The sequence below is a fragment of the Impatiens glandulifera genome, chromosome 6 (assembly GCF_907164915.1).
Source record: "Impatiens glandulifera chromosome 6, dImpGla2.1, whole genome shotgun sequence".
Classification (NCBI taxonomy): Eukaryota; Viridiplantae; Streptophyta; class Magnoliopsida; order Ericales; family Balsaminaceae; genus Impatiens; species Impatiens glandulifera.
Window position 1 is genome coordinate 55,546,337 of NC_061867.1, and position 26,409 is coordinate 55,572,745.

General features: G+C 31.6%; 2 protein-coding genes across 7 annotated transcripts; one reads left to right on the top strand and one right to left on the bottom strand.

The window, feature by feature from the left end:
- The first annotated feature begins 5,042 nt into the window (after positions 1 to 5,042).
- LOC124943491 (YTH domain-containing family protein 3-like) lies at positions 5,043 to 13,006 on the top strand. Of its 2 annotated transcripts, XM_047483988.1 has the most exons (12): positions 5,043 to 5,181; positions 7,640 to 7,698; positions 7,869 to 7,950; positions 8,175 to 8,233; positions 8,589 to 8,816; positions 8,950 to 8,980; positions 9,197 to 9,270; positions 9,592 to 9,738; positions 10,746 to 11,507; positions 11,711 to 11,923; positions 12,418 to 12,570; positions 12,655 to 13,006. In XM_047483988.1, exons 2-12 carry the CDS (start codon positions 7,654 to 7,656, stop codon positions 12,832 to 12,834), a joined length of 1,974 nt encoding a protein of 657 aa, XP_047339944.1. In that variant the 5' UTR covers positions 5,043 to 5,181; positions 7,640 to 7,653; the 3' UTR covers positions 12,835 to 13,006. The 2 variants fall into 2 exon arrangements, with proteins under 2 accessions (XP_047339944.1, XP_047339945.1); XM_047483989.1 differs by lacking the exon at positions 9,592 to 9,738.
- Positions 13,007 to 15,000: 1,994 nt separating this feature from the next.
- On the bottom strand, positions 15,001 to 24,794 carry LOC124941899. 5 transcript variants are annotated; one of them, XM_047482274.1, is made up of 15 exons: positions 24,718 to 24,794; positions 23,291 to 23,776; positions 22,480 to 22,551; positions 22,065 to 22,311; positions 21,839 to 21,997; positions 20,959 to 21,147; positions 19,559 to 19,762; positions 18,810 to 19,016; positions 18,450 to 18,709; positions 17,970 to 18,173; positions 16,878 to 16,970; positions 16,648 to 16,755; positions 16,158 to 16,568; positions 15,252 to 15,317; positions 15,001 to 15,141 (listed from the first exon to the last, which is right to left on the bottom strand). In XM_047482274.1, exons 2-15 carry the CDS (start codon positions 23,759 to 23,761, stop codon positions 15,016 to 15,018), a joined length of 2,817 nt encoding a protein of 938 aa, XP_047338230.1. In that variant the 5' UTR covers positions 23,762 to 23,776; positions 24,718 to 24,794; the 3' UTR covers positions 15,001 to 15,015. The 5 variants fall into 5 exon arrangements, with proteins under 5 accessions (XP_047338230.1, XP_047338229.1, XP_047338227.1 ...); XM_047482273.1 differs by having other exon boundaries at positions 18,810 to 19,013; positions 20,959 to 21,150; XM_047482271.1 differs by having other exon boundaries at positions 20,959 to 21,150.
- Positions 24,795 to 26,409: the final 1,615 nt, after the last annotated feature.

The window sequence follows — 26,409 nt, forward strand, 5'->3', positions numbered from 1 at the left end:
ACAGATTGTTTCAAACTGGTCGGATTTGGGAGATACAAATCTTAACATACCTAACGAATCATATTGGACGTTCCCAATAGCATATAATTGGGAGAAATATAGTAATCGTGTTTCCAATGAAAATTTGAGAAAGAAGAAAAACCAACAAGGTCAAAGCTAAAGTATTCAAACCGAAATGGATAACTCACAAAGGTCCATCATTTGTGGGAGGTGTGGCCAAGAAGGTCATACGAGACGTAATCAACGATGTCCTAAACATAATCATCAATAATTTAGAGAAATGATGATTATAAAAAAAAAATTATCCATTAACTCTGAAATTTAACATTAATCACACTACACTAAGAGCTCGTTGATGTTGGTTTTTTGAGATTTTTTTTATTGTATTTAAATTTTTTTATAATTTTTTTTTTATCACATCATTGTCATTTTTATCATCAAATCACTTATTTCATCAACTAAAATATAACAATATCATTACATTGTCTTTAAAAAAAAAAATACAAATGAACATTATAATAAAATAACTTACTTTTTCATTCAATAAGTTTTTTTTTATAAAATTCCAACAAATCTAAAAAATTAATTTAGAACAAGCTTTTATCTAGGTTTAACAAAAGAGCTAATAATATATATATATATATATATATATATTATTTACATTCAAGTAAGTTTTAAATATTTCCATATAATTTTGTTTTAAATTATTCTTATACATTTATTTTTGTTTAAAATTGCTTTTTTATATTTATTTTATTTAAAATTGCTACTTACTACATTTATTTGTGTTTGTACACCATAAATATCTAAAATCATTTCAAATGTTATAGATCGGTTAATTTGTGTTTGAAATACACACAAATTTCTCTTATAAGTGATATATATCCATTTTTATTTTACTAAATTCTATTGCGGCCAAAGTTTTACTTTCGTTTTGAAATGATTTTTCAACTCAATTCTCAAATGACGACGCATCCATTATGTTTTATTTTTCAGACAACGATATTACAGACTAAGACAACATTAAAGTTTTTATTCATGTGTCTCATATTTTTTTTATAGATATTGTGTATTTATGTTATGCCCCAAAATCATATAAGCGGTAAATAATATTAATTTTGAATGAGAGAAAGATGTACGATAGTTTTATAGTTAAAATGCAAATAATATGATAGACATTACAATATATAAAATATGATAACGTAATACAAAATTCGTAAAATGGTTGAATCGATCGGCTATGACTTGTACAAAAATGACGACTATTTCTTTAGTGATAATGAATTGAGAGTGAGCATAAGTGTAATTTTATTTGAAGACGAAATAAGTTTATTAGTTAAAATAATTTTTAATCTAAATCTAAGAAACACAACCTAGTTTGAACCTTAGGCGATCGATGGTTTGAAATTATTTATCAAAAATATTCAAATTTCGAGTTAGGTTCTTCATCTTGTATTATTTGAAAGATTCAAACCATTTCAAATAAAAATAAATGCAATAAGGAACAATTTCAAACAAAATAAATGTAAAAGAAATAATTTTAAACAAATGGGGCATAGCGTTCCCCGGTCTCCCTTGGCTTTTCTTTCCTTGTCTTGATGAGTAGGTGGCATGCTCTTTGATTAGGGGAGATGCATTTAGTGAATCCTGAAGGTATGCCATGCTCGGCGCGGAATATAATCCCAAAGTATTCCAAAGACTCAAATTTTGTAAATCAAGAAGGTTGTCCGAAAAGAGGAGGACTCAATGATTATTGGTTATTCATTCGCCGGAATAAAAGTAACACCAATGTCAAGTTGCACATTCAAAAGTCATTGATATCCATATTGAACCGGCACTCCATCTCGGGCAGGTGATACTCAACAGCAAAGGAATGGCTTTTAGTCCTATTGCTTTCCCCGTCCCCCTTCGTCGGGTGGTCCTTGTGTTGGGGTGCGCCACCTTCCATCGGGCTTCCCATGAACTATTTGTGTCAATGGATTAGTTCGATCCAAAACTTGAGATAATGGGTGTAAGCCGAAAAAAAAATCATATGTAGTTGTTAATGGAGTTGAAGTTACCAAATTCTGAGGAGTCGGGATCAATCTGCATCTGCATCTTCCATGAAAAACCCGTCTTTTTTGGCCTAAAATCCAATTTTACTTCTAAAACGGAGAAGAACCTGAATCGGTAAAAAAATGGAGGAAGCAGAACCACGCTTCGGATGTGTAGGGATGTTTCCTACTTTGAGCCGACGACGTATAGCACTATCTGATTCATGGGAGTGGGAGCCAAGTAACGGTCGTGTAGGATTCTTCGGATCTCTTCTCTTCCTCGTATCGTAGTGATCCACAGGTTCAACTTCTTCTCTTCTTTTTAGCTTTATGGATGGAATTCTATAAAAGTGTTTTTTTTCTTATACCAAAGTATTAATTTAAAACAAAATAATGTATAAAGATGTTTAAACTAAGTTATGTATAAAGAGCATCATACATATTAGTCTTTAATAAAACAATACAATTTTAAAAATAATACAAAATAAATTAGTGAAGTAACAAAATGTCACAATTTTAAAAATAAAAGAAAATAAATTAGTCAAGTAAAAAAATGGCACAATTTTAAAAATAAAAGAATAAATGAGAAGTAACAAAATGGCATTTGAAGTTTGGACTATTGTAAAGGATTGTTATAATTAATTTTATTTTAAATTTACATTGATAAAAAATTTAAATTATGGATTGAACTATTCACAAAAGAAATAAATATGAGTTGAATCCATAAAAAATAATCATTAAGTTTCACTATATTATTGACTAATTTTGGTTATTAATTTCTTTTTGTAATTAAATAATTTAAATGAGGATAGAAATACTACATTATCTCATTTAAAAATATTAAATATAAAAGTTTATAGTAATTTTATACTAATAATATTTTTTTTTAAAGAGAACGTACAATCTGATGATGGCCGAAAAAGATGAGTGATAGAAGCCGAAATTCTAGCCTAGTGAGTAGTTTATTCCCTCCCCAATTTAATCTTTCAAGTTTTATTTCTCTACTACACTCTCTTCTTATATTTTTATTTTTTTTACCAATAACATGATTTTGTCATTCACTTCTTCAATTTTTCTCCCCTATCATTTTATTTATTTTTTTATTTTTTTCAAAGCTACTCTAGCAACAAATTTATCTTTAGTTTGTTTTCTTAGCCTCGAAAACAATATAAAGTAAATATTTATTGAGGAGTTTATAAGATAATTTGTATTTGTTTTCTTAGTCATTCTAACAAAAGAAATGATTGAGACCATCTCCAACCCTACGGCAAAATGAGTTTGGAGTTGTCCATTTTGCTCCAACCCTACGGCATTCCCAGCGGCATTTTGCAGATCCGGCAAATATGAGGAGAGAAGTCGGCAAATTTAGCGTACTACTATTCATCACTGCAATTAGGCATAAAATGTAATCATGTCCTCCAACTTTTGTGTTTCTTTTAATTAAAGATTTATTTATTTATTTTTATATTAATCATTTCTCTAATTTTATATATTTATAATCTTTAATATATAATTTATTTTAAGTATTTAATAATTTATTTATTTAAATTATATTTATGTGTATGAATTGTTAATTTATAATTAAATTTTGTTTCATAAACAAATAAGAAAAGATTGGGATTAAATTTATAAAGTTGATAAATATATAGATAATATTAGTAAAATTAAAAAGTTGGTATAAAAAAGAATATTCTGAGAATATTCTTTTGAGTTTGGAAATGAGTTTTTGAGTTGGAGATGAATTACTGTTTGATGTGATGTTTACTGCATTTTGGAGTTGAAAATTGTGTTGAGGGTTGGAGATGGTCTGAGAGATAAAATTTTTGGAGAAAAAATGAGTGAAAGAATAACTTGTGTTACAATCTGAATAAAAGAATTTATCTCTCTTTTGTCTCTCATCACACTTTTTCCATTTTCCAATCAATTGATGTCACCTCATTTTTTACCTCTCATTTCTTTTCCCAAATTCTCTCTTTTATCACTCTTCTAATATATTTAAAAGAAAATTTCTCAAGAGCTTGTTTGATCTTTATATATATTTTTTTATTTCTTCAAAAACTTATTAAATGAAAATAGAAGGTATTTTATTTCTTAATTCTTTTAATTATTAAAAAAATCTATATTTAAAATTTAAGGTTAATAAATATATAAATATATATATATATATATATATATATATATATATATATATATATATATATATATATATATATATATATATATATATTTTGAAACATTCAACATGAAAACTAAAGGAAATATTTAAACTAATGATTTCAGGAGATAAGTGAGAGAGACATAACTTGAGGGAGGGATGAGAGGAAAAAAGTGTAAAGAAAGAAAAAAAATTCTTAAAAGAAAAATAAAACAAAAAATATTAATAACAAATGATTGAAAGTAAAATTAATAAATTTGCTATAAAATTAAAAAATGAATACATAAATATTATATCTTCGCAAGTGAATAATGCATAAAGAACTCGGTTGAATTAAGTCGATGAGTTTCCTATCTAGATAATTTTTTGGTAAACTTGTTATTTCGAAATGAACTGTAGAACGTTCAATGACAGCGGTCAACTCGATACGTTCACTCTATAATGTTATTATCACAACGATATGATATATCTTTTTGAAAAATCGGTAAGGGCGGTCGATAAACTCATTGATCTTCTTGAGAATCTCCAATTTCGTTAAAGTTAGATTTTATATTATGTTTTTTTGTTGATGAACATTTTAACTTATGTTTTTATTTTTACTAAAAGATTAATCTTGTTATATTTTGGGTATGTTGGATAATAAGTAAACACTCTTACTCTTTATATTAATTTATTTTATTTATTTTTGTTTGTTTATATAGTATTCCATCTGACTTTTTCAAATAAAATAAAATAAAATAAATAAAATATTATGATTCCAATTATGAATAAACAAAATACTATTCTTTGTATAATTGACATAGTTTAAATAAGGAAAAAAAAGATCTTTAGAGAATATATCTCCATCCCTCTCTCATACATACATACATACTCTAACACAGTGAAGAAACTGCCATTCTATTTCAAGCGGTTTTCCAAGAACTCAAGAAGAGAAGAGATTTGGCGTCGAGTATAATCCCGAATCAAGAATCAAATCCAATACCTTATTCACAGGTGATGATCTTTTGCATTACGTTTGTACTTTATTGTAGAACAATTTACTGTTTGTTTGTTAATGGCGAATCGTGAGTTCATGAATCAACTTTCTCCGTTTTTATTTTCTTTCCTTTTACCTGTTTGAACCCTTTGTATGGAGAAACTGAATCATCTTCTTAACCAAAGAATCAAAATTTGGGAGTTGTATTTAGTGGAGCTCCCATTACACTACTGTTTTGTGTATTTGTACTTGTTTTTTTAGGGCACATTGAATGAAACGGAAGAATCTTATTCATTAAATCCACTATGAGGAATATAATGATATGTTTTCTTGATATTCTTGATTAATTTCAAACCTATTTTCTTGAGATTCTTCATGCACTTCTTATTGTGCGTGAGTGATGGACCTGTTTTTGAAGATTGGTTATGTTTGGCTGAGTATAAACTGAGAATATTTTCCTTCTACTTCATATTGTTTTACAAAGAGATGGAAGTTTAGCATTATGCATGAAGATCTCAAACTCGAACCCATAACCTTACATATATGAACTATTTTAAAAAAGGTATAATGAATAATGGGGGAAAGCTTCCAAGATTTAGTATTTTAGAAGAATTTATTGTCTTACCATAGATTTGATCTTCTTCCAAACCATTAGAAAGTCACAAGCTTTATAATTGAAGATTCTACTATCCCTTTCCAACTAAACACACCAAAGTGTAGAAATAAGCTATGCACCACAAATTCTCCTCTTATTCTTTGATTGTGAGAGTCCTCCAAGAGGCAAAGGATTCCTTCAAAGATATGAAAGAGTTTCGACTATTGTATAATGAAAGATAAGAACTTCCCAAGCAATAATCTTTTTAGGTAAACCAAGGTTATTTTTCATGGAGGAAACTAGAATGACACCCTACACCCATTGCCCCCATGTGTTTATAGTGGGAATTGAATATGAGATATTTGTTCTTTTAGGCAAGACTCTTTCCATTTGAACTACCCAGGTGGGTTAGCTTTCCAAACAATAATTAACCATAATTTCTTTGATGGTATGATATGAAGGGCACCTACTTGCCATATGTACTAATTTTATTAGAAGTTTGGCCTTCCACAATAATTCTCCGATGAAAAGTGAATAGACATGTTACATGGGACAAAGAGATTTCCACAATTTTTCACGCTAGCCTTTTGAGTATTGGTTCTTCTTTAGTTAATCATAGAAGCCTTTAACACATGATCTATCTTTTGATTATTTTTCCATTTGAGGCATATCCTCCACTAAGGGAGAAACACCAATTCCTTGTAATTCGTCCAAAAGAGTAGATATGCTAATATTTTAGATACGTGAAGCTGACATCGATATGTTGGCCTCCAACCTATTTCAAGACTCCACTAATTACAAACCAAAGCGAAATCAAAATATATTTTTTAAAGGATACCGAGATCAAACCACTTAAAAGCCATTTTATGTAATAGCTTAGGCCCACTAAAGAGTAATATATGATGGGTTAGATTAGGTTAAGTTAGATTACAATGAGAATTGTAACCGCAAAGCAAACTTAATATCAGAGACCGGATTAATGTGTTATTGGTTTTAAGTATCACATTAGTATCAGAGCCGCCATCCTTGTGTCTGCGAGTAATGGCGGAAACGAGAGAACACATGAATGAAGCTGAGACGATGACTATTCGACAGATGTTGCAAATACTTATAGAACAATCGAATATCCAAGCTAAGAAGACGGAAACGATTATCCAAGGAATGAAAGATCTCGGCGATAGACTTCAAAAACTGGAAATGCGATACCAAGACAAAATGGGTGACAATGGCATTTTGGTCAATACGAGGGAATGCATAAACCCTCTTGGCGGACAAAACAAGCCCAAATATGAGGTTGGAATTCATGTCAATGTGGATACAAAAATGCCTACACCAACCTTATTAGATAAAAAACAAACATTAGATATTCATTTGTTGACATCTCCAAATGAAAAAGATGAAGAGCCTATGAAGGGAATAAGTCCAGAAGCTACGATTCCATTGCAGATTCAGAAAAGCATTTGGAATCAACATGATGACGGTATTATTCTGAATATTCGTCTTCTTTCTTGCTTTATGTATGAATCCACTTTGGTACAAGGATGAAGCTTATGTAAACTTAATGGTTATATGCTGCTCGGAGGAAGCCATTTTTAAATGTTGAAGAAGTTTTGTCCAAAGAAAATTTATGGCGCAAAAACTCTTCATGGAGACGAATGATTGACAAATCTGAATCCTTCAAATTTGTTGTTGTTGAGAATTCCACTTCTTATGATGGCCTTGTCCATGTTTGAATTCCATTATCCACATAGTGTCTTGTAGGTTTCTTTTTAACAATATAGGTTTATATATATATATTTTATTTGACAGTATAATTTTCAAAATAAGAGTACTATTTATATCTCTATATCTAACTATCTTGTGTACTTCAATTTCCACAGAAGAACCCTTTTCCATGATGCCAGCCTCAGATGGTAGTAAATCAGACAAACAAGATATGGTATGCCAACAATAACAAGTCTATCTTTTAGTATTGTTCTCCATGTGGTATCTTGGTGAGACAGTTGAATATTAAAATCACACATATAACAGTTTGCTGCTCTGATTTTCCTATTCATGATGCATTTTATGATTTATTCCTGTTCAATCATTTCATTGGCATAATATCAGAATCCCGGAAAATGTGACCTCTCAGAATGTACTTCTGGTTCAAAAAGTGAAACCGACAAAGAATCTGTTCACAACTACCCAGGTTAGATTTTTTATTTTTGTGTGTAGCTTAATTCTATAAGTGTTGTTGAATTCACTTAAGATAAACTAGCCTTCCTGTGAAAATGGTCTATAAATTAACTATATTTATTGATAATCAAGTGTTTTCATAATCTCATTGATAATTATGAGTCTTTTTAGATCATCACATCTTATCATTGTGTCTAACTCTAGATTTGACTGAAAGTGCTAAACTACTTTTTACAGATTATAATGGAAAATTTAGTGAGTTGGATGACCAGGGGTATAATACAAGTGCTGGCGGTGTATGTTTCTCCATTTCCTTGTTTATTTGAACATGAACTTTAAAGATTTTGTTTTGCTTCTTCCAATTACATGATAAGTTGGTTAGGATGATGTTGAAATGTTTTTAAATGGAGAGAAATAAGATACTTCTGATATATCATTTTCATATTAGGTTATACATATTTATACAAGTTCAGTGCTGATTTCCTCAATTAGGATAAATTATAATCCCCACTTAATTTTTTATAATATATCTAGAAATATTTAGAGATTTAAGATAAAATAAATTTAAACCTAGTTCACTATTTTCAAACAAAATAGGCTAATTTAGTTGTCTATGAAGTTTATAAAATTAAATTCCTTTTATTGCACCAGGGGTTTCAGTCTGATGTTTCTAATGGATCAGAAGCCTTGCCATGTTACATTGGAGATCTAGCTAATGAAATGTCAAAATCTTCGATAAATAAGATTGCTTCAGTAAAATCGAATGGTTTCAACTCTGTTACTACATCCTTGAAATCAAAATCTCAGCAGTCTCCAGTCAAGACCAATTCTTCTGAATCTATGATGGAAAGCCACCCACCACTTAAGACATGGGGCAAGGTGTTTTTTTTTGACAATTTTTTAATTCAATTTCAATTTGTTATTTTGTCTTGTTTTGCATATTTAGGCTTGTTTGGTTGTTCAACAGTCAAAGTTGAAGGTCCTTGTACTTAATTCTCTCTTTTAATTCCAGGTTGGTTCGGGTGAAGGTTCTCAATCTGCTGGTAAGTCTGCATATGAAAATGATCAATAAATTAGCTTCATATTTGGATACTGTGGATTTTTTTTTGGCAACAATCAATCAATTAAGGGCATAAGTAAATAGCTGTAAATGAATAAAATGCATTATCTAATTTACAAAAAGCTTATCATTGATAAATTATGAGCTTTATAATTATTTTCGTCTAACTCTTGATTTGAAATCATTGAGCTGTTTACAGATTCTAATAGAAACTTCAGTCAGTTGGATGACCAGGGGTATTCAGATACAATTTCTGAGGGCAGTTCTGATGCAGTATGTTCTTTTCTCCATCATGAAGTTTAAAGATTGTGTTTTTTTGTTCTAACAATAAGTTGTTTAATGTGAAAAATGATGCAATATGTTTTCAAATACAAAAGGCTAATTTAGACTTGCCTAAGAGACCAAAGGTCTCAAGTTCTATTCCCACCCACTAAGAACACGTTGTTGGTAGTGGAGGGCCATGGCTTTGAGAGGTCGTGTTAGCTTTCTATAGGGAATAAGTCATGATTTAAAAAATAAATACAAAAGCCTAATTTAATTTACTAAAGTTTATAAAATAAAATAAGAAATCCTTTATTTTTTCACGGGTTTCAGAATTATGGATCAGAAGCATTGTTATGTTGCTCTTCTGATCCGCCACATGTTGAAGATTTAGCTGATGAAAAGTCAAAATCTTCGACACTTAGGAATGCTTTGGTAAGCTCGGAAAGCCAATGCAGACCACTCAAGACATGGAGCAAGGTGTTTTTCTGTTTCTTGCAATATTTCAAGGATAGAAGTTTATTTTTCTTCCTGAACTTGCATCAAATACTTATAAAAGTGGCTCAAATTACTTTTTGTCGTAATCATTTCCTGGTTAACTCTTTTAAGTTCATAAATCATTTATACACAATTTCTTTAATTGCTTATTCTGAATCATTGGCTAAAATACATTAAGAAATTAACAGAGTTAACCAAATAAATTGACAACAAAAAGTAATTTGAGCCATTTTTAAATATATTTTTTTAAAACCAGAGTTGATTCCCTAGAACAAGTTACACGACACCACAGTCATACCTCAACTTCAATCATAGTGTTATTAGTAAGATCAAACCTGAGACTTTTGATCTGTAGTAAAGACTCTTTCCACTTGAACTACTTTGGTAGGTTAAGTTATTTTAAAAAGTTTAGTAAGTAAAATCATTTTCTTCTTTTTTCATTTTTTTTCATTTTTTTTCATTTGAATTTGTGTCTTAGTTTGAAGGTATTTGTTATTATATGTAAATGTGAAATGTTTCTCTCTTAGTGAGAATTAAACTTGAGACCTTTAATCTTTAGACAAGACTATTTTTACATGAGTTACTTTGGTGGGATAAGCTATTTTTTTTTAAAAAAATGTCAACTTTTCATTAAAAAGAAAACGCAAAATGCATTTATTGAATTATAGATGGAAGGGAGAAGAGAAACAAAAACAAAAACAAAAAGATGGAAAAAAAGAAGACTAATTGCCAATAAGATCAAAAAATTCTCAACCCGTACAAAATCCCCTTTTTCGAATAGAAGCAAACGCATAAAACATAAAGCCTTTGATGCTTTCAACTATAAAACTTTTCTCTTTTAAAAGAGGAAAATCATTTTTAAAAGTTGAGAAGCGAAATCAACTTCTTTCTTTTCTTTTCATTTTGAATTTGTGTCTTAGTTGAATATTAAATGCATATATCTGTTCTTATATATATATGTGACAATGTTTCTCTCTTGCTTCTTCCAGATTGGTTCTCGTAAAAGTTGTGTAACTGCTGGTAAGTTTTCATCATTCACCAGCCAAAACCATGTTAAAGGCTCTCAACAACCAGCTGATAAATCTCCACGCCTCATTAGCCAAACCCCAGTTAATGGCTCTCAACCCTTTCGTAAATATCCACTACTAATCAGCCAAACTCCCGTTAAAGGCTTTCAAAACGCTCGTAAGATTCCACCATGGACCGGCCAAAATCAAGGAAACTTCGTGCATAAGAGTTCCATGAACTACAGACCAAACCATAAAGCCTCAAATGAAAACATGAAGAATAAGCAGTTTGATGCTTCAAAGGATACAACTCGAGGTCCAAGGATTCAGAATACTAGTAACCAAGGAAACTTCGTGCATAATAGTTCCACGAACTACAGACCAAACCATAAAGCCTCAAATGAAAGCATGAAGCATAGGCGGTTTGATGCTTTAAATGATATAACTCGAGGTCCAAGGATTCAGAATACTAGTAACCCTACAAATTTGAAACCAAAAGATACCCTGGAGCTTACCCTTGATAGAAACAAATATAACCGCGAAGATTTTGTGACAGATTACCCTGATGCCAAATTCTATGTAATAAAGTCTTACAGTGAAGACGATGTTTATAAGTGTATCAAGTATGACGTTTGGGCGAGTACACATTATGGAAACAAGAAACTGAACGATGCTTTTCTAGATGTGATGGCAAAATCAAACGAAACCTGTACCAAATGTCCTCCTACCTTCCTCTTTTTCTCTGTAAGTGAAGATTTGGAAACTAGTATTTTGTCTCGATCTTATTGAAAAGTCGCCAAAATTATTTTTTGGATCATTATCGAGATTACAGTGTGATTTTGTTGATTCATTTGGTATAAGATATTTTTGGCAAACATAATAAATGTAGGACCTGATTTTTTTAGTATAATTAGCTGAATCTGTTTCTTCTCTATTTGCTGTTATAGGTGAATGGGAGTGGACAGTTTTTGGGTGTTGCTGAGATGATTGGACGAATCGATTTTAATAAAACCATGGACTTCTGGCAAGTTGACAGATGGAACGGTTTCTTCCCTGTTAAGTGGCATGTACTCAAAGACATCCCTAATGCAAAACTCAGACACATCATTCTTAAGAACAATGACAACAAGGATGTAACTTTCACTCGAGACACTCAAGAGGTATTTCTAGCAGAAATTTGTATATCTTGATTGATGTCTAAGAGCTTGTTTAATCTTGGGATTTTATTTTGCAAATAAAAAGAAGACGATTATGGATAAAAGTCTTTCAAATAAATTTCAGTTTATTTGGGATGTCTTACTAAACTACCCTTAATGTTTAAATTGACTTTGAGCTTGTTTGATGTGTGGTTATTTTGAAAGTTATGAAATCAAAATCTTGTTTCATGAAAAAGTGATTATTTGAGTTAAATTACTAAATATCTTTTTGTGTTTAAAATTTATAAAAAGTTGAGTAAGGGTGTTTTAGTAGATGATTGATAGGATATGTGATGTGTTATAAGTTTTATTTATTTTTTTGAAAAAACTCAAATAATCACACATCAAATAAGTTCGAGGGGTCATTTTGATTTTTGATTTGAATGTTTAGATTGAAGAGTATGACTACATCAAACAAGTCCTAAGAATTTTTTGTTTTGTTTTTGTGGTACTTATAGATTGAACTTGAGCAAGGTATAGAAATGCTGAAGATATTTAAGAACTACGAGGGAAAGACATCATTACTAGACGATGTAGAATTCTACGAGAATCGCATTAAGTTGGCCAGAGAGAAAGCAAAGAGTATGAAGAAGAAAGACCCAGAATCAGAAGTATGTATTAACTGGTTGTTAATAATCCTAATGCTGGTTGAATTTAGTTGTAACTTTGTCTCCTTTTGATATTTTATTTGACAGACTTATCGAGATTTTTATGGAGAGGATTATCAAGATTATGGAGAAGATTATAAAGATTATGGAGAAGATTATAAAGATTATGGAGAGGATTTTCAAGAACATGGAGTGGATTGTCAAGATCATGTAGTGGATTGTCAAGATCATGGAGAGGATTATCAAAATTATGGAGAGGAATTTTAGGTTGATAATGTTTTGTATAGTTTGACATTAGACTTGCTTTTTTTTTTTTTTTTCCTTTTGGTCAGCTTATTTGCTTGCTGGATATGGACAAGTCTTTCCAATTCCATTTTCATGTTGGTTCTTGTTTGTTTTGATCTAAACAATCTAATGGAATTTAGTTAGTATATTTGAAGGGGTAATATTTATTTTATTTATTTATAAAGTGTGTGACAATCTATTAAGAATTTGAAGTTGCGTATTCGGCTGATATTGAACTAGGGCTGCAAATGAGTCAAGCCGATCAAAGTTCTATTTGAGCTTGATCTTGACCAAATTCGAGTCGACTCGTTTAATATTCGAGCTCATATAATACTTACTTAGCTTGTCAAGCTTTTTTGAGCTTGATAAAATAAAATATATATAATTATTTATTTTAATAATTAAAATTTAAAATCTAAAACAAATATTAAAAATTTAATTTTAGTTCAAATTTTTCGAACCGAGCTTTTAGGTAAATATTCGCGTCAAAATTGAGTTCAAATTTATAAACTCGTTCAAGCCGAGCTAATAAATATTGAATCGAGCTCAAACTGGCTTAACTCGTTTGTAGTCCTAGAACGCAAAAATAAATGTAATATCATTTTGGGCTAATACAGTTAGTTGGCAAGCTGCAACCAATACAAAAGCTATAGCAATCAAAGAAGTTATTATTCTTGATAACAAATTTGGCCTCAAAAATGTAATTTTGAATATGATTAATTTAGGGTTTAGGCCTCTACTAAGGTTGTTTATCCTTGAAAAAGTGGAAGTATAGTTTCAAATATTCACTCATTATCTTGAAACAAGTGAAATCATACTATTTTTAACCTAGCTAAAAACTAAAAAGTTGAATTTGTATAGTTTATCGTTAATTTGTATAATTTAAAAGATAACTTAACAACTTTTTTTTTAACATTTTGAAAGGGATAAAAAAATATTTATTTGAAGAGAACAAAGTAAAAAGGGAGTTTTGGACCTTTTGGTTATTAATTATCTTGATCCAACTTAAAATTCAACTAGTTCCTTTTATCAAATCTCTTAACAAATTTTAAATCATAATTCAAATACAAAATTTTAACCACATTAGAATTTTTCTTATTCCAAAATAAACAATAAAATTATTAAAATATACCTATAACGTAATATAAAAAATAAAAAACATTAAAAACCTAGAGTATTTAGGAAAAAATCTCAATTTAATCTCAAACTATTTTAGTTCCTAATATTTTAAATGATCATGATTATAAAAGTTCGTATTAACTTCTCTAAAAATAAACTAAGTTAGAAAATGACTCAAATTACTTGCTAACTCCATTAATCTCTTGTTATATACTTGAAAAAGAAAACCATATTTCAGTTGATTGAGATAAAATGATGAGATAATTTAAAAGCTTATACTTTAAATTTATTGACTCAACCAATAAAATGACAAATAAAAATCATTTGAGCTATTTAAAAAAAAAAATAAGTAGACAAAAGAAAACGAGTTTTCTAGGCAATTCAACTAGCAAAATGAACATCGTAATACAAATAGAAAACTAGACTAAAAATGAAAAAATAAAATAAAAAAATGAGGCCAACAATGGGGTCTTATTAGCACAAGTTATTCAAACTCCCCCAAAACATACACAAATTGAGAAAATAAAGATTGTTGATCAATCAATCTCTGAGATGTCAAATATTTTGTTACTACAATTAACTCCAGAAAACAATGAGGCCAACAATGGGGTCTTATTAGACCTTCTGAAACATACAATTAACTTACCCTAAAATGTCAGCGCAAGAGGATTGTTAACATGAATATTCATTAACATAATAAAAATAACATTTCTCGGGGTAGGACGATAAATATCAGTACTTCTTCCTGCGCCTAACCTGCACACATAGTAAATAAAAAGCCAGAAGTTTAAAGACTTGTTTCATGTTCACAATTCAATCAACATTGAGCATTCTTCTATTTAGGGTTATTTCCAAATAACCTTGTTTGGTATAGGTTAAACGTGGGATATTTGGATAAAACAACATTAGAAATATAAATATATAATGAAATAAAGGGTATTCCAGTTGATAATTTGAATGATGAGATTAATGAGGGATTGGATGGTCGATAATTTAAGGTTAAACTCAGATAACATTGTAAAATCTTATACTAAGATATTTTAGTTATTCAATAAAAAATTTAAATAAAAAACTATGTAAACTATATGATTTCTGAAAACAAAAACAGTTTACCCTCTTGGTAGTCGTTCTCTGAGTCTGTGGAATCCCTCTCTTTCTGGTAGTCGACCTCTGTTTCCGAGAATCAATATCATTGTTTAAGTCAAGTAGTAAACCAACAAATCAATAACATAAATAATAATAATAAAATCACATCGACGAAACAGAAGAAGCTGTCTGACCTGGGATGACAACTGATACACCTCCTTGGATGATGATTCATTAGAAATGATAGGAGAAACATCAACCTATATAAGAGCATTGCAGGTTTAAGAATTAAAGCCTATAAAGCAACTATTTAGGATAGTACAAATGGGTTAATCCAATCTATTTTGCTCAATTCAACCTAAAACTGGTATGAGTTGATTTTTAATTGAATCTATTTCAATCTAATCCATAATAACATTAAACGGAATAGATTTTAATGGATTGGGTTATATTCCATAATGACCCTTAATGTTTGTGTGAATCATATGAATCATAGAAGCAAAACTCAACCAAGAAAATATTAAACATGTAAACTATTATATAAGCAGATCAAGAGAGAAATATCTTTAATACTCTCGCTAGATTTCTTTTTCAAACATCTTTAATAATATCTCAGTTTTTGGTTAACTCGGTTAAGTTCTTTTTTAAATAATTTTTCCTTCCAAAATGTTATCAAGACATTGACAGAGTTAACCCAAAATTGACGGTAAGAATGTTGAACATTTTTTAAAAGTTCACTAATCATAACAAGCAAGTGGCAAGTTGAAAAGCATAACCAGCTTTTGATGCAAATTTATGAGAAAAAAATAGAGTATTTAATAATAAAATTAAGAGAAAAGTGTACAAAAAATATTATATTTAAAAAACTTTGGGTTGAAATGGTTCAACCAAAACTTTAAAAAAAATATGGATTAAACGTTTTAATTTGGATTAAACCCAATCCTTTAAAAATTCATGATAGAATAGGATTGGATTAATCTGCAAATTGGTTTATTCCCTGGAGGAGGGCAAGCACGACCTCACCACTATTAACCCCCATTTAAATTAGGGCGTTCTTATTGAGAATCGAACCTGAGACCTGTTCTGACTTCATTACTTACTCTTTCAATAGGGACGGGATCAGATGCCAAAATAACTGCATTTGCTACATGTTCATCTTCAGGACCCTTCTTATTTGCTATGTGTTCATGTTCAGGACCCTTCTTATTCGTGACAGGCATTCTCGACAAAATCTCAGTCATCTGAGCCATCATTTGGGCAGTTATTTGTGCATGCGATTGTTCCATAGTAGCCAACCTCTCCTTAATCTCCCGAACCTCCTTTCTGGCCTCTACGACTTCATGATTAGTATCTTTCGCCACGATAGTCACTTCAGAAGTTGCGGGACCCAGTCCATAAGTACGAGGGCGTCCATGCCTATCGTTTCCCATGACTTTAGAGAATATATCGTCTTCAATTCCTCCATCTTTAGACGTTCCCTCTTGTTGGGCTGCGTGTTCACGAAGCTCTGACTGAAAATGAGGGGGGGAATTTTGCTTTAACGACTTTTTCACAAGGATTAAATGAAATCTATTTGAATTTTGGACATACAATCAATTTTGACGAATCATCGTTGATAGGGCGTCCGTCTTTACGGGTACGAGTCATTATGAATAGGTCTGCCCTTGATGGTGGCTTCCGGTCAGGCATCTTTGAACGCTGTTACAATAAATGAGAAACCATAGGAGACCATGATCCAGTTTCTAAGTTAAAAAAAAAACTAGTGTTTTACCTAGTTTTAATGGAAGTCTCCATGTAAAAAAAACTAAAGGAAAACTTACCTGCTCCTCTCTTATTCGAGCAAAGCTTTTGGTCCCTGAGGTGTGATTGATCTTTTGGTGGGCCCTACTAGCCTTGGCCTTCATGCTGCGCTCCTGCCATTAAAAGTCAAACCTCTTCGATTTTAATAACAGAAAGGAGGAAACATTAGTTTGAAGTGCAAATGAATCAATAACATTAAAGAAAGTAATCATGCTGAAAAGAGTAATCAGTAAGAATAAATATTCTTGTAACAGACCTTGACCTTGTTCGATGTAGGTTTTTTAAAACAAACGGATTTTTCTGGAAAAAATATGTTTGATGAAAAAGTCTTCCTCTACTAATTACTATACCCTTACATCTATTAAGACTATATCCCTACATATTTACATTCCTCAATTGACATATAGTTGGCAAATGTCCATTCTCCGTATTTGAGGGGCTTCTTGATTTTTTCTTAAAGACGACACATATCGTCATCATTCAATTAGATGTATGTGATGTCTCTTCTGCAGAATTGACGATGACAACAACAACCGTTGAATTGGTTCATTTGTTTTTAATACGACAGAGGGAGATTGAGGGATGGTGCAATGTACAGCTCTGATCAATCCTTGAGGTCAAGGATTTCTTTAAAGGAGGAGTAAATGAAACAGTATAAGGATATAGTAGTAATTAGATATAAGGATCCTTTCCAAAAAATAAAGTGATAAGACATAAGGGTCGTATAGTAATTAATAGAGGAAGGCAATTATGTTGTATATGAATGGATTGAATCTGGTTTTATCCTCTTAAGCTTTTAGGCTTATCTAGGTCTGTTACAGTGCCATACATGATCCACTAAGGTATCTCAAGTGATAAGAGTCTAAGAACTCAAGAGGTGAGGTTACAAGTTCGAATATCACTGAAAGCTCCTTAATTAAAATGCGTGTTCATGGTTCTGGGATGTGAGCTAGCCTCCTCCAGAGAAAAAGACATCGCCTATACATGGGAATTTTTAATCTAACATTCAATAAAGGTGACCAACTATTCATGTATCAAAGAAATACCGAATAGTTTCATTAGTTTGAGTAGCGTCTCTTCTCCGACTTGTGAATATGAATAAAAAAATGTACCTTTGCCTCGTCAGAGTTCCAAAATGACACAAGGATTTTCCATTGATCTGGAAGAACTCTTTCATCACAGTCTTCCAACCTGTCCTTATCATTATCATGAACACTGTAGTGATGAATCTTCAATTGAGCCTTCCAATCCTTCCATTTCTTCCCTAGTGACTTTATGATCCAATCTTTACATTGCGGGTCAATATCAAATCTTGACTGTTACAGACATAAAGTGCTTTGTTATTAACTTGTTTTCATGATCTGAAATTTTTTTTATTTGTCAAAAAAAAAATACAATGATCTAGCCTAATTTGTATTATGATCCAAAGAAAATAATCTCATTCTCATCTAGAAAAACAATTCTACCAAATGAAGCAAAAAGTAATTTGTAACCGAGATGAAACAAGAAACAAAATAAAATCTAAATATTAGTTTCCAAATAGGCTCATCATTAGATAGTCACACACACACAAAAGAAAGTAGACAAAATACCTGAACTTGCTCCCACATCTTTTCCTTATTTTCATCGGGTAAGGCCCGCCAATCAATATAGTTAAGAGGAGCTATGTGCCCATTTCGTGCTATGGTACCAAGAAAATTAATCAGTTTTGGAGCCTCATTACCGATGGGATGACCAAACTCATCAACAACAACAGTAATCTTAGTTATACTGTTCCATAGCTGGAGACACTTGGTTGGGCCACGGCCTCTCTTCTTCATACAATTCGAGCTGCTCTTGTTTAATGGGGAGACTAAACAAATATATTGACAAGGAAGAAATAAATGTCCATAATATGCCCATGTCAATGCCAAAAAGGTTTAAAAGAACTGACGAGAGCAAAGACATAATACCTTCAGTTCCCCCGTTTGGAACTGGTGATGGAATGGAAGTTTGTGGCTGTCTGTAGTTTACAAGGAGATTATGGGAGGAGCGCTCAACAGTATTAACATGAGGCGTGCTGTGTAGGCTGTTGTTATCCACTGGGTCTGCTCGATGTCTGGACTCTTGTCTAGCTGTCCTTGCACTGGAAGCCATGGGAGGTGATGAGGCAGAATCTACTTCAAAATAATGAGATAATTTTAATGAGTTCCACGTATGACAAATATATGGCAGACAATGAGACAATCCATGCAGAAGTTGCCTTTCTATCATAATGTTGTGTTTTAACTTGTAGACAAATCTTCATTACAAGAATGTAAGAGGAAAAAAGAAAAAAGATAAGGAGAGCGACGCTGATGGCAGCGCCTCCCACCTGACAGCCTCCCACCTGACAGTCACGTGAAAAAAATAAGCCACGGTGGAAAAAAAAAATTATGTAAAAAGAGAGAGAGAGAAAGGCATGTTCTGACCATCCTGTCCCGAACATGACTTTCTCTCCCTAACTTTTTACATGATAATATTTTCTTCCCACCGTAGCTTATTTTTTCCACGCGGCTACCAAGTGGGAGGTCATTGTGGAGTCGATGCTCCAACGTCGCTCTCTCTATCATTTACTCAATTATTGACAAGGAAGAAATAAATGTGCATAATATGTCCATGCCAATGCCAAAAAGGTTTAAAAGAACTGACGAGAGCAAAGACAAGAGTAAAGACATAATACCTTCAGTTCCCCCGTTTGGAACTGGTGATGGAATGAAAGATTGTGGCTGTCTGTAGTTTACAAAGAGATTATGGGAGGCGCGCTCAACAGTATTAACATGAGGCGTGTTGTGTAGGCTGTTGTAATCCACATGGTCTGCTCGATGTCTGGACTCTTGTCTAGCGGTCCTTGCACTGGAAGCCATGGGAGGTGATGTGGCAGAATCTAATTCAAAATAATGAGATAGTTTTAATGAGTTCCATGTATGACAAATATATGGAAGACAATGAGACAATCCATGTAGTAGTAGCCTTTCTATCCCAATGTTGTGTTTTAACTTGTAGACAAATCTTCATTACAATAATGTAATAGGAAAAAAACACAAAAAAATAACTTGGATTATGTTCCATTCTTGAGTAGTTAAGAACCTTCGTATAACTTGTTCTCTTTTAAAAGCATCTTTTAGACCATGTTTTTCCCCCCTGAAAGAGGCTAGTGCATCATCCCATTGATGACCCCTACTTAAATCAATCAAGGCTGAAAACACTCTCACTACTTAGCTACCCAGGGTGGGTAGAACCTTAAATATAAATATAACTACACATACTTTATACTATCTCTGAATTTGTATTTGGTGTTACAATCAACTACCATGCACAAATGACTAGGGATGAGCATTGGGGATTAACCAACCCAATTATCTAATTCCTTTATTATACCCATATAATGGGTTTATCTGAATATGTGTTATGTTTCTATTTTTGTTTAATTACTATATCTAATATAAAAAACACACATTATATTTAGAAACAACTACATCTATACAAATATATAACACAATTGTCTCAAATACATATTTAATCTAAGAACGCCCTAAGTTGAAGTGGGGGATCATGACTTTAGGGGGTCGTTCTAGCTTCCTCAAGAGAATAAACTCCCAATTTTAAAAAAATAAATAAAAAACATATAGGCTCAATTTCAACCACTAAAATTACCCCCAATTTATTTTAACTGCATAATACCCAAATTTTAGATTTGCTCATACATATAAGCTTTTACAAATTCTATACATTAATCTATTGAGAACTGCACATCTTAATTTGTCCTAAAATATTAAATCAATTTTAAAAAAGTTCTCTCTCCCCCTTGCTCATCATTATTCATTAAAGAAAATGAAAAAAAAACACAACCATAAAACAACAAGATCATTTGAAATTATGTTGATGTCCAAGGAATGATATTCACACACGTGCATGAACCGCCGGTCCGAATTAGGCCAAGAGTGAAAATGCATGCCCGACACAACTAGATGACAAACTGACTGAAAGGACAAATTTTGAATGCACAAAGCTCAAAGCATAATATCAATAAATTATAGTCACAACTATACTATTTATGTTTGCTACCATTTTTATACATACCTAAACCAACATTTGGTTTACAAGACACCTTCTGATTGTCTTGTTGGTGGTGGTTGTCAATCATGGGACCCACACCCGCTGGCATGCTAGCCTTACTTTTAGGGGTCCTTTTCTTAAGGGATGCTCTTAGGCTAGTCCTAACTTTTGGACTCCTATTCATGGATTCTGGTTGTGCTGGTGGCGCAAAATCTCCTTCACAAATAAAGAAAATGAGTGATAAGGAAAATATATAATACCTGCATGTGACCAATGTGAAAGTACATGCAATAAGCATTTAAACAAAGTGACCAAGTTAGTATTGCTAAAAGCCAAAAGATACCCCAGGAGATGAAATATTCCATAATTTCACACTTTTAAACAATTATTTTCTCCATCTAGCTATGGCACTATGATCGCGACAACTTAGATATGTGATGGCTTTGTTGTGATCTATCACTAGGCTCATTCTTGAATCAATTAGGATTCAAGAAGTGGCTCTGTAGAACTTTGCTTCATCATTGAGTCATTGTGACACCATTTGTCATCGTGAAATGTGAAAGCTAATGCATGTGACAATATAAATTATAGGCACGTAGGCTAATGTAACAAAACACCATTGTCCAAGTATAAAATGTACCCAAAAATATCTAGGCCATTTAACAATCATTTCCTTCTTTCATTCAGGGACATTGTAGCATTTAATTACAAGATAATTACAATGCTTCTACTTAGGAATTAGACATTAGTACCAAATGTTTTTACTAGCTACTAACTTAGTGCAGTCTGAATGAAGAATATGCCTGCTAGAACTCATTAATATAAGCCATTGAACTTAGATCATCAAAGACTAGTAGATGGAAAATATTAGTAGATAATACAGAAACATACAATAGTAACTCACCATTTCTACATCTGTTATTGTCAGTTATTGGTTGGAAATGGTTCTGATCAGTGGATTGTTCTGGCTGCTGCTGGTGGCTGATGCAATTTATCACTGGACCCAATTGGATTTGAGCCTGAGGCACATGTTTGTTGTGCATGGTCATGGGCTCTGCAATAACTTGTAGGTTTTTAAGAGTGATCAACAAAATCCATTCATATCAAATGAGCAAATCTAGGAAACACACCGTTGATGATGTCATCTACTAGTTTCCCATCCAAGCCAGCTTCAGCCCAGAGCTTTGAGAAATTCTTCTTCACCCGATTTCCGAGCTCCACTATGAAACTTCCTTTCTTGTTATACTTGTAACAGTTATTCCAAATATATTCAACATCATGGAAAACATCCTTCGAATTCTTGTACACAACACCAGCATCAAGATTGCGGCGTATTGTGCTAAAATCCATTGGCGTATCAATGATGTCATAGTAATCCTTCAGTGTGTTTGATGGGAAATGAAAATAAATAAATAGGTAAACTGAGTCGAGTATAATTTAACAGACCAGAATTATAACTTAGGAGAAGTGTCAACATTTACGTGCGACAGAAACAAAATATTGATTTTGGAATCAAATTTTTAGACAAAGGCAAACAAAACTCACAGGTACGTCAGTGTCATCCACTGGGATGTTGAAGGGTACAGCAGCATCTGTTTCCATAATCTTTCTGATGACCTACCATAGTAAAGGAGGGTTCAATGGGCTGTTTTAATATATGAAAAATCTACGTTTGTTATTTCTGAAAAATCACAATAATTTAACTTAATGTGATCATGATCCAAAAATAATTTGAACAAGATCTAAAAAAATTCTATACCAAATGAAGCAACAAATTACAATATTATTTTGAGCATAATATAAAAAATATTGTATAATGAAACAAAAAAAATCATACTACAATCTGGATCATGATCAAAAAACTAATTAGACCATGATGTAGAGAATATCACATACAAAAAAATATATCACTTTCAATTTTAACTTGATGATTTTCCAAATGAATTTTGACAAAGATTGTGTCAAGTGTAAAAAGAGTGATACACCATAAGGACCATGAGCTAGCATGTAGATAATTATATCCCTAGGTTATTATAAGTTATGTAAAGGAATAGTATCTAGGAAGCCGTATGAATGAAATGAATAGTGAGTCTGTATTCCCATCCCCATCTTCTAGGTCTCACCTCCCTATCTCTTATATACCATCCCCTTCTCTAATATATCATCTCTTTCTTTATTGTAAACCCTAATTTTTATTATTAGTTGTTACAAAATGTGACAAGATGTCAGTTTCAAAACAGGCTCAATATGTTTCACTAAATATATATTAATTGGATATCATCAAATAAGAACAGGTTTCTCTAATTTGCCCAAAAATATTTGAAATATCACATGCTAAATTATATCCACAAGATACCTCCAAAGCAACTTTTAATTCTCGATCCTTGTATGGAACACCCGAATGGGACGATCTAGATTGTCTTGGTGGGGCTGGGGACCTCTCAGTTCTTGTCCTGTTTACATCATCATTACAAGGCCTCATACTTGAGGAAGCTACCCCTTTTGTTGACTTTTTGACTGAGCTTTTGGAGTTCTTGGAAAAGTTAGCAGAAACAGATGGTGCAGGAAATGACCTCATATTGTCACCCATTCTAGCATTCGCCAATGCTACACGTCCGAAATCAGCTAGTGGATTGCTTTGAGTATTGTCCTTTCGAGGTGTTTCGCCCTCCATTCTAGAGCTGATCTGAACACCACCTGATTGTTCTAAATCCGAGTTTCCTCCATTGTAGAAACTAGCTATATCTTGAACCACCTGGTTTACTTTTGAAGTTGATGCACGTGATGGCCTAGGTTTCCTTTTCCCTTTCCCTTGTTTGCACTTCATTTTGGTACTTGTGACCTAAAAAAGCATAAGTGTGAGCAAATTTATATCAAAAAACAGTCACCACTATTGCTTTGTGCAAAAAAAATACAAATTTCCTCTTTGTAGAGTTCATGAAGAAGCATGATTTCAAGAAAATAGCTGGAAAGATCAATGAAAGTAAATGTTTTTTCATGGCTGTGGTTAGTCAGATCATCTTTCTAAGAATAAATGTTAATAAACCTAAAGAGAATTTGCCAAAATAACACTTGGAAGTGTAGTTCATGGGATCTCATTCTCAGATAACATCACTTCTTTGCTATTCAAACTCTAGGGCAAAAGATACACTCAGAAGCTGTAACAGTTCCTCCAAACCAAATAAGTTATAATCAGCTATAACAAAGGAACTCATTCGAAATGAGAGCCTTTCCCAAGATGTAGATAAAATTAGCCGACCTGTAAACAAGTGAAGAATTCATAATACATCAAGCAAACCCTAACAAACTGGATAAGATGGAAGCTGATCATTTTCTACTAGGAAGTATAGTTCATTCTTTTCTATTCAAACTCTAGGGCAAAAGATCCAAGCAAAAAAGAACTCAGAAGTAGTAACAGTTCCTCCAAACCAAATAGACACTCAAAATTAACAAAAATAAGTTATAATCAGCTAACTCATTCGAAATGAGAGCCTTTCCCGACCTGTAAACAAGTGAAGAATTCATAATACATCAAGCAAACCCTAACAAACTAGAGCAGATGGAAGCTGATCCAAGTGTTGCAGGCAACAAGATCGCATTTTGATGATCAACCATCTTATAGATTACACAAAGTACATAATTCTATCAAACTAATCGAAACTTACATGAATGAATAAGGATTCAAGTCTAGTTATACATCAAGTAATCTGCTTTCAGTTCAGTTTAGAATGTAATAGCATAAATCAACGACAAACAAGAGAAATAAGAGAGAGAAGGGTTTACACTTGTAGCGGCAATTAGGGTTTATAGAAACACAAGTAGCAGCCACGACGAAGACGGGTTTTTCTTGTGACTGCCCTAATTAGTGACGGAAACTCAATTTAAAGGCTCGTTTGATTGGTAAATTGGACTAGCATTCTTTTTTTTATATATTTTTACTATTTTAAACTTCTTCTTTTTTCAAATAAATGAGAAAAAACATTTTTAATAAGGAAAAATATTGAAAATTTAATGAAGTAGATAAATAAAGTAGATTTTGGCTATCTTAAAAAGAGTAAGATTTGTGAGATCACATTTTTGTAGTTGTACAAAAAATTTATAGGCAATAGTTATCTTCTTAATTCTGATAAAAAAAAATAGTTAAATAAAAAAAAGTTATTAAATGGAAAGGAATGGAAAAAATCATCCTTGCGTGAAGCAAAATAATCAATAAAATTAATAATAAAACTTGTTTTTATTGCACATTAATTTCATTTATAATTTAATGACAACACATTACCATTGTAATTTTGCGTTAACCCAATTCATTGGTCCTCAATAAGGTCAAAACAAACATAGTTAACCCAATTCATTGGTCCTCAATAAGGTCAAAACAAACATAATCGTAGTTGATTTCATAGATCAAGTGGATCTAAACGAGTGTCATTTTTGTTAGTGGTGATTTTAGGATTTAAATGATAATGTAACTTCAATTCTCATATAATAAATATGAGAAATTTTAGAACATAAAACACCTTAAGATTATAGTCTTAACTTCATTGCATCTATCAGTATAATGATTTTGAAGGTCATAACATAATTATTATGAATGAATTAAATGAAAATAAAATAAAATAAGATCCTACAGTTATTCCTTTGAAACTATTAACAACCCTGTCAATTATTTTGTTGTAAGCCAATATTCATGAATAATATGTCAATGGTCATAATGAATTAGGTCATTCTGAAGTTAATTTTATGATTCAACTTCACTTTCCTAGCTTCGATTTGATAATTTTAGTTTTGTTTTACTCTTTGTGTTTACAAATATTTATAAACAATTATAACAAATTATTCGTTGTTGAATTTGTCGAAAATCCGTAATGTGCAATATTATAATCGAAATGAGTTTCATTTCACGGTGTATGTCTTACATTCGTCATAACCTTATGAATCGCAATGGTAAATAGTTACCACTAACCTACAAATCCATAGTCACGTAAAATAATGTCGCTAAAGGTTCAATTCCTATAACCGTCAATAAAAACCAAACTCGACACTATAGTCATTTGTCGCTAGAGAAGAGACACCGCAAATAAATAAATTGTCTACATTCAAAAACATCGTTAAAAGCTAATAAAGACGGCATTTTATTGTCTACGATTGATGTGACATAAGAAAATGTCGTTACTTAATAATTATAATTGTGACTAAAGATTTTGTTGTAGTTATTTAACAATTACAATTGGAATTTTGGGTGAATTGGTACGATATATATTAATTTTTTATACATATCTTATATTTTACCAAAAATTTCGATATATGAATATTTACCATATTTTAATTTCAGTATACCTTTATTTTGAATAATTTTGTATACATATCTTATACTTTATCGACAGTTTCAATATAGAAATATTTATCATACTTTAATTTTAGTATACCTTAATTTTAATATGATATTCATATTATACATTTGATATCTAAAAAACATGT

Excerpts from the sequence above, each read along its gene's own strand:
- LOC124943491 (XM_047483988.1), top strand. The coding sequence starts at position 7,654 with ATGATGCCAGCCTCAGATGGTAGTAAATCAGACAAACAAGATATG. Across the intron at positions 9,271-9,591 it reads CTGAGGGCAGTTCTGATGCA|AATTATGGATCAGAAGCATT; the intron begins GTATGTTCTTTT and ends CACGGGTTTCAG. Across the intron at positions 12,571-12,654 it reads AGAAAGACCCAGAATCAGAA|ACTTATCGAGATTTTTATGG; the intron begins GTATGTATTAAC and ends TTTATTTGACAG.
- LOC124941899 (XM_047482271.1), bottom strand. The coding sequence starts at position 23,761 with ATGAAGTGCAAACAAGGGAAAGGGAAAAGGAAACCTAGGCCATCACGT. Across the intron at positions 22,312-22,479 it reads TGGATGACACTGACGTACCT|GATTACTATGACATCATTGA; the intron begins GTGAGTTTTGTT and ends AACACACTGAAG. Across the intron at positions 18,174-18,449 it reads AGATGTGGGAGCAAGTTCAG|TCAAGATTTGATATTGACCC; the intron begins GTATTTTGTCTA and ends TGTCTGTAACAG.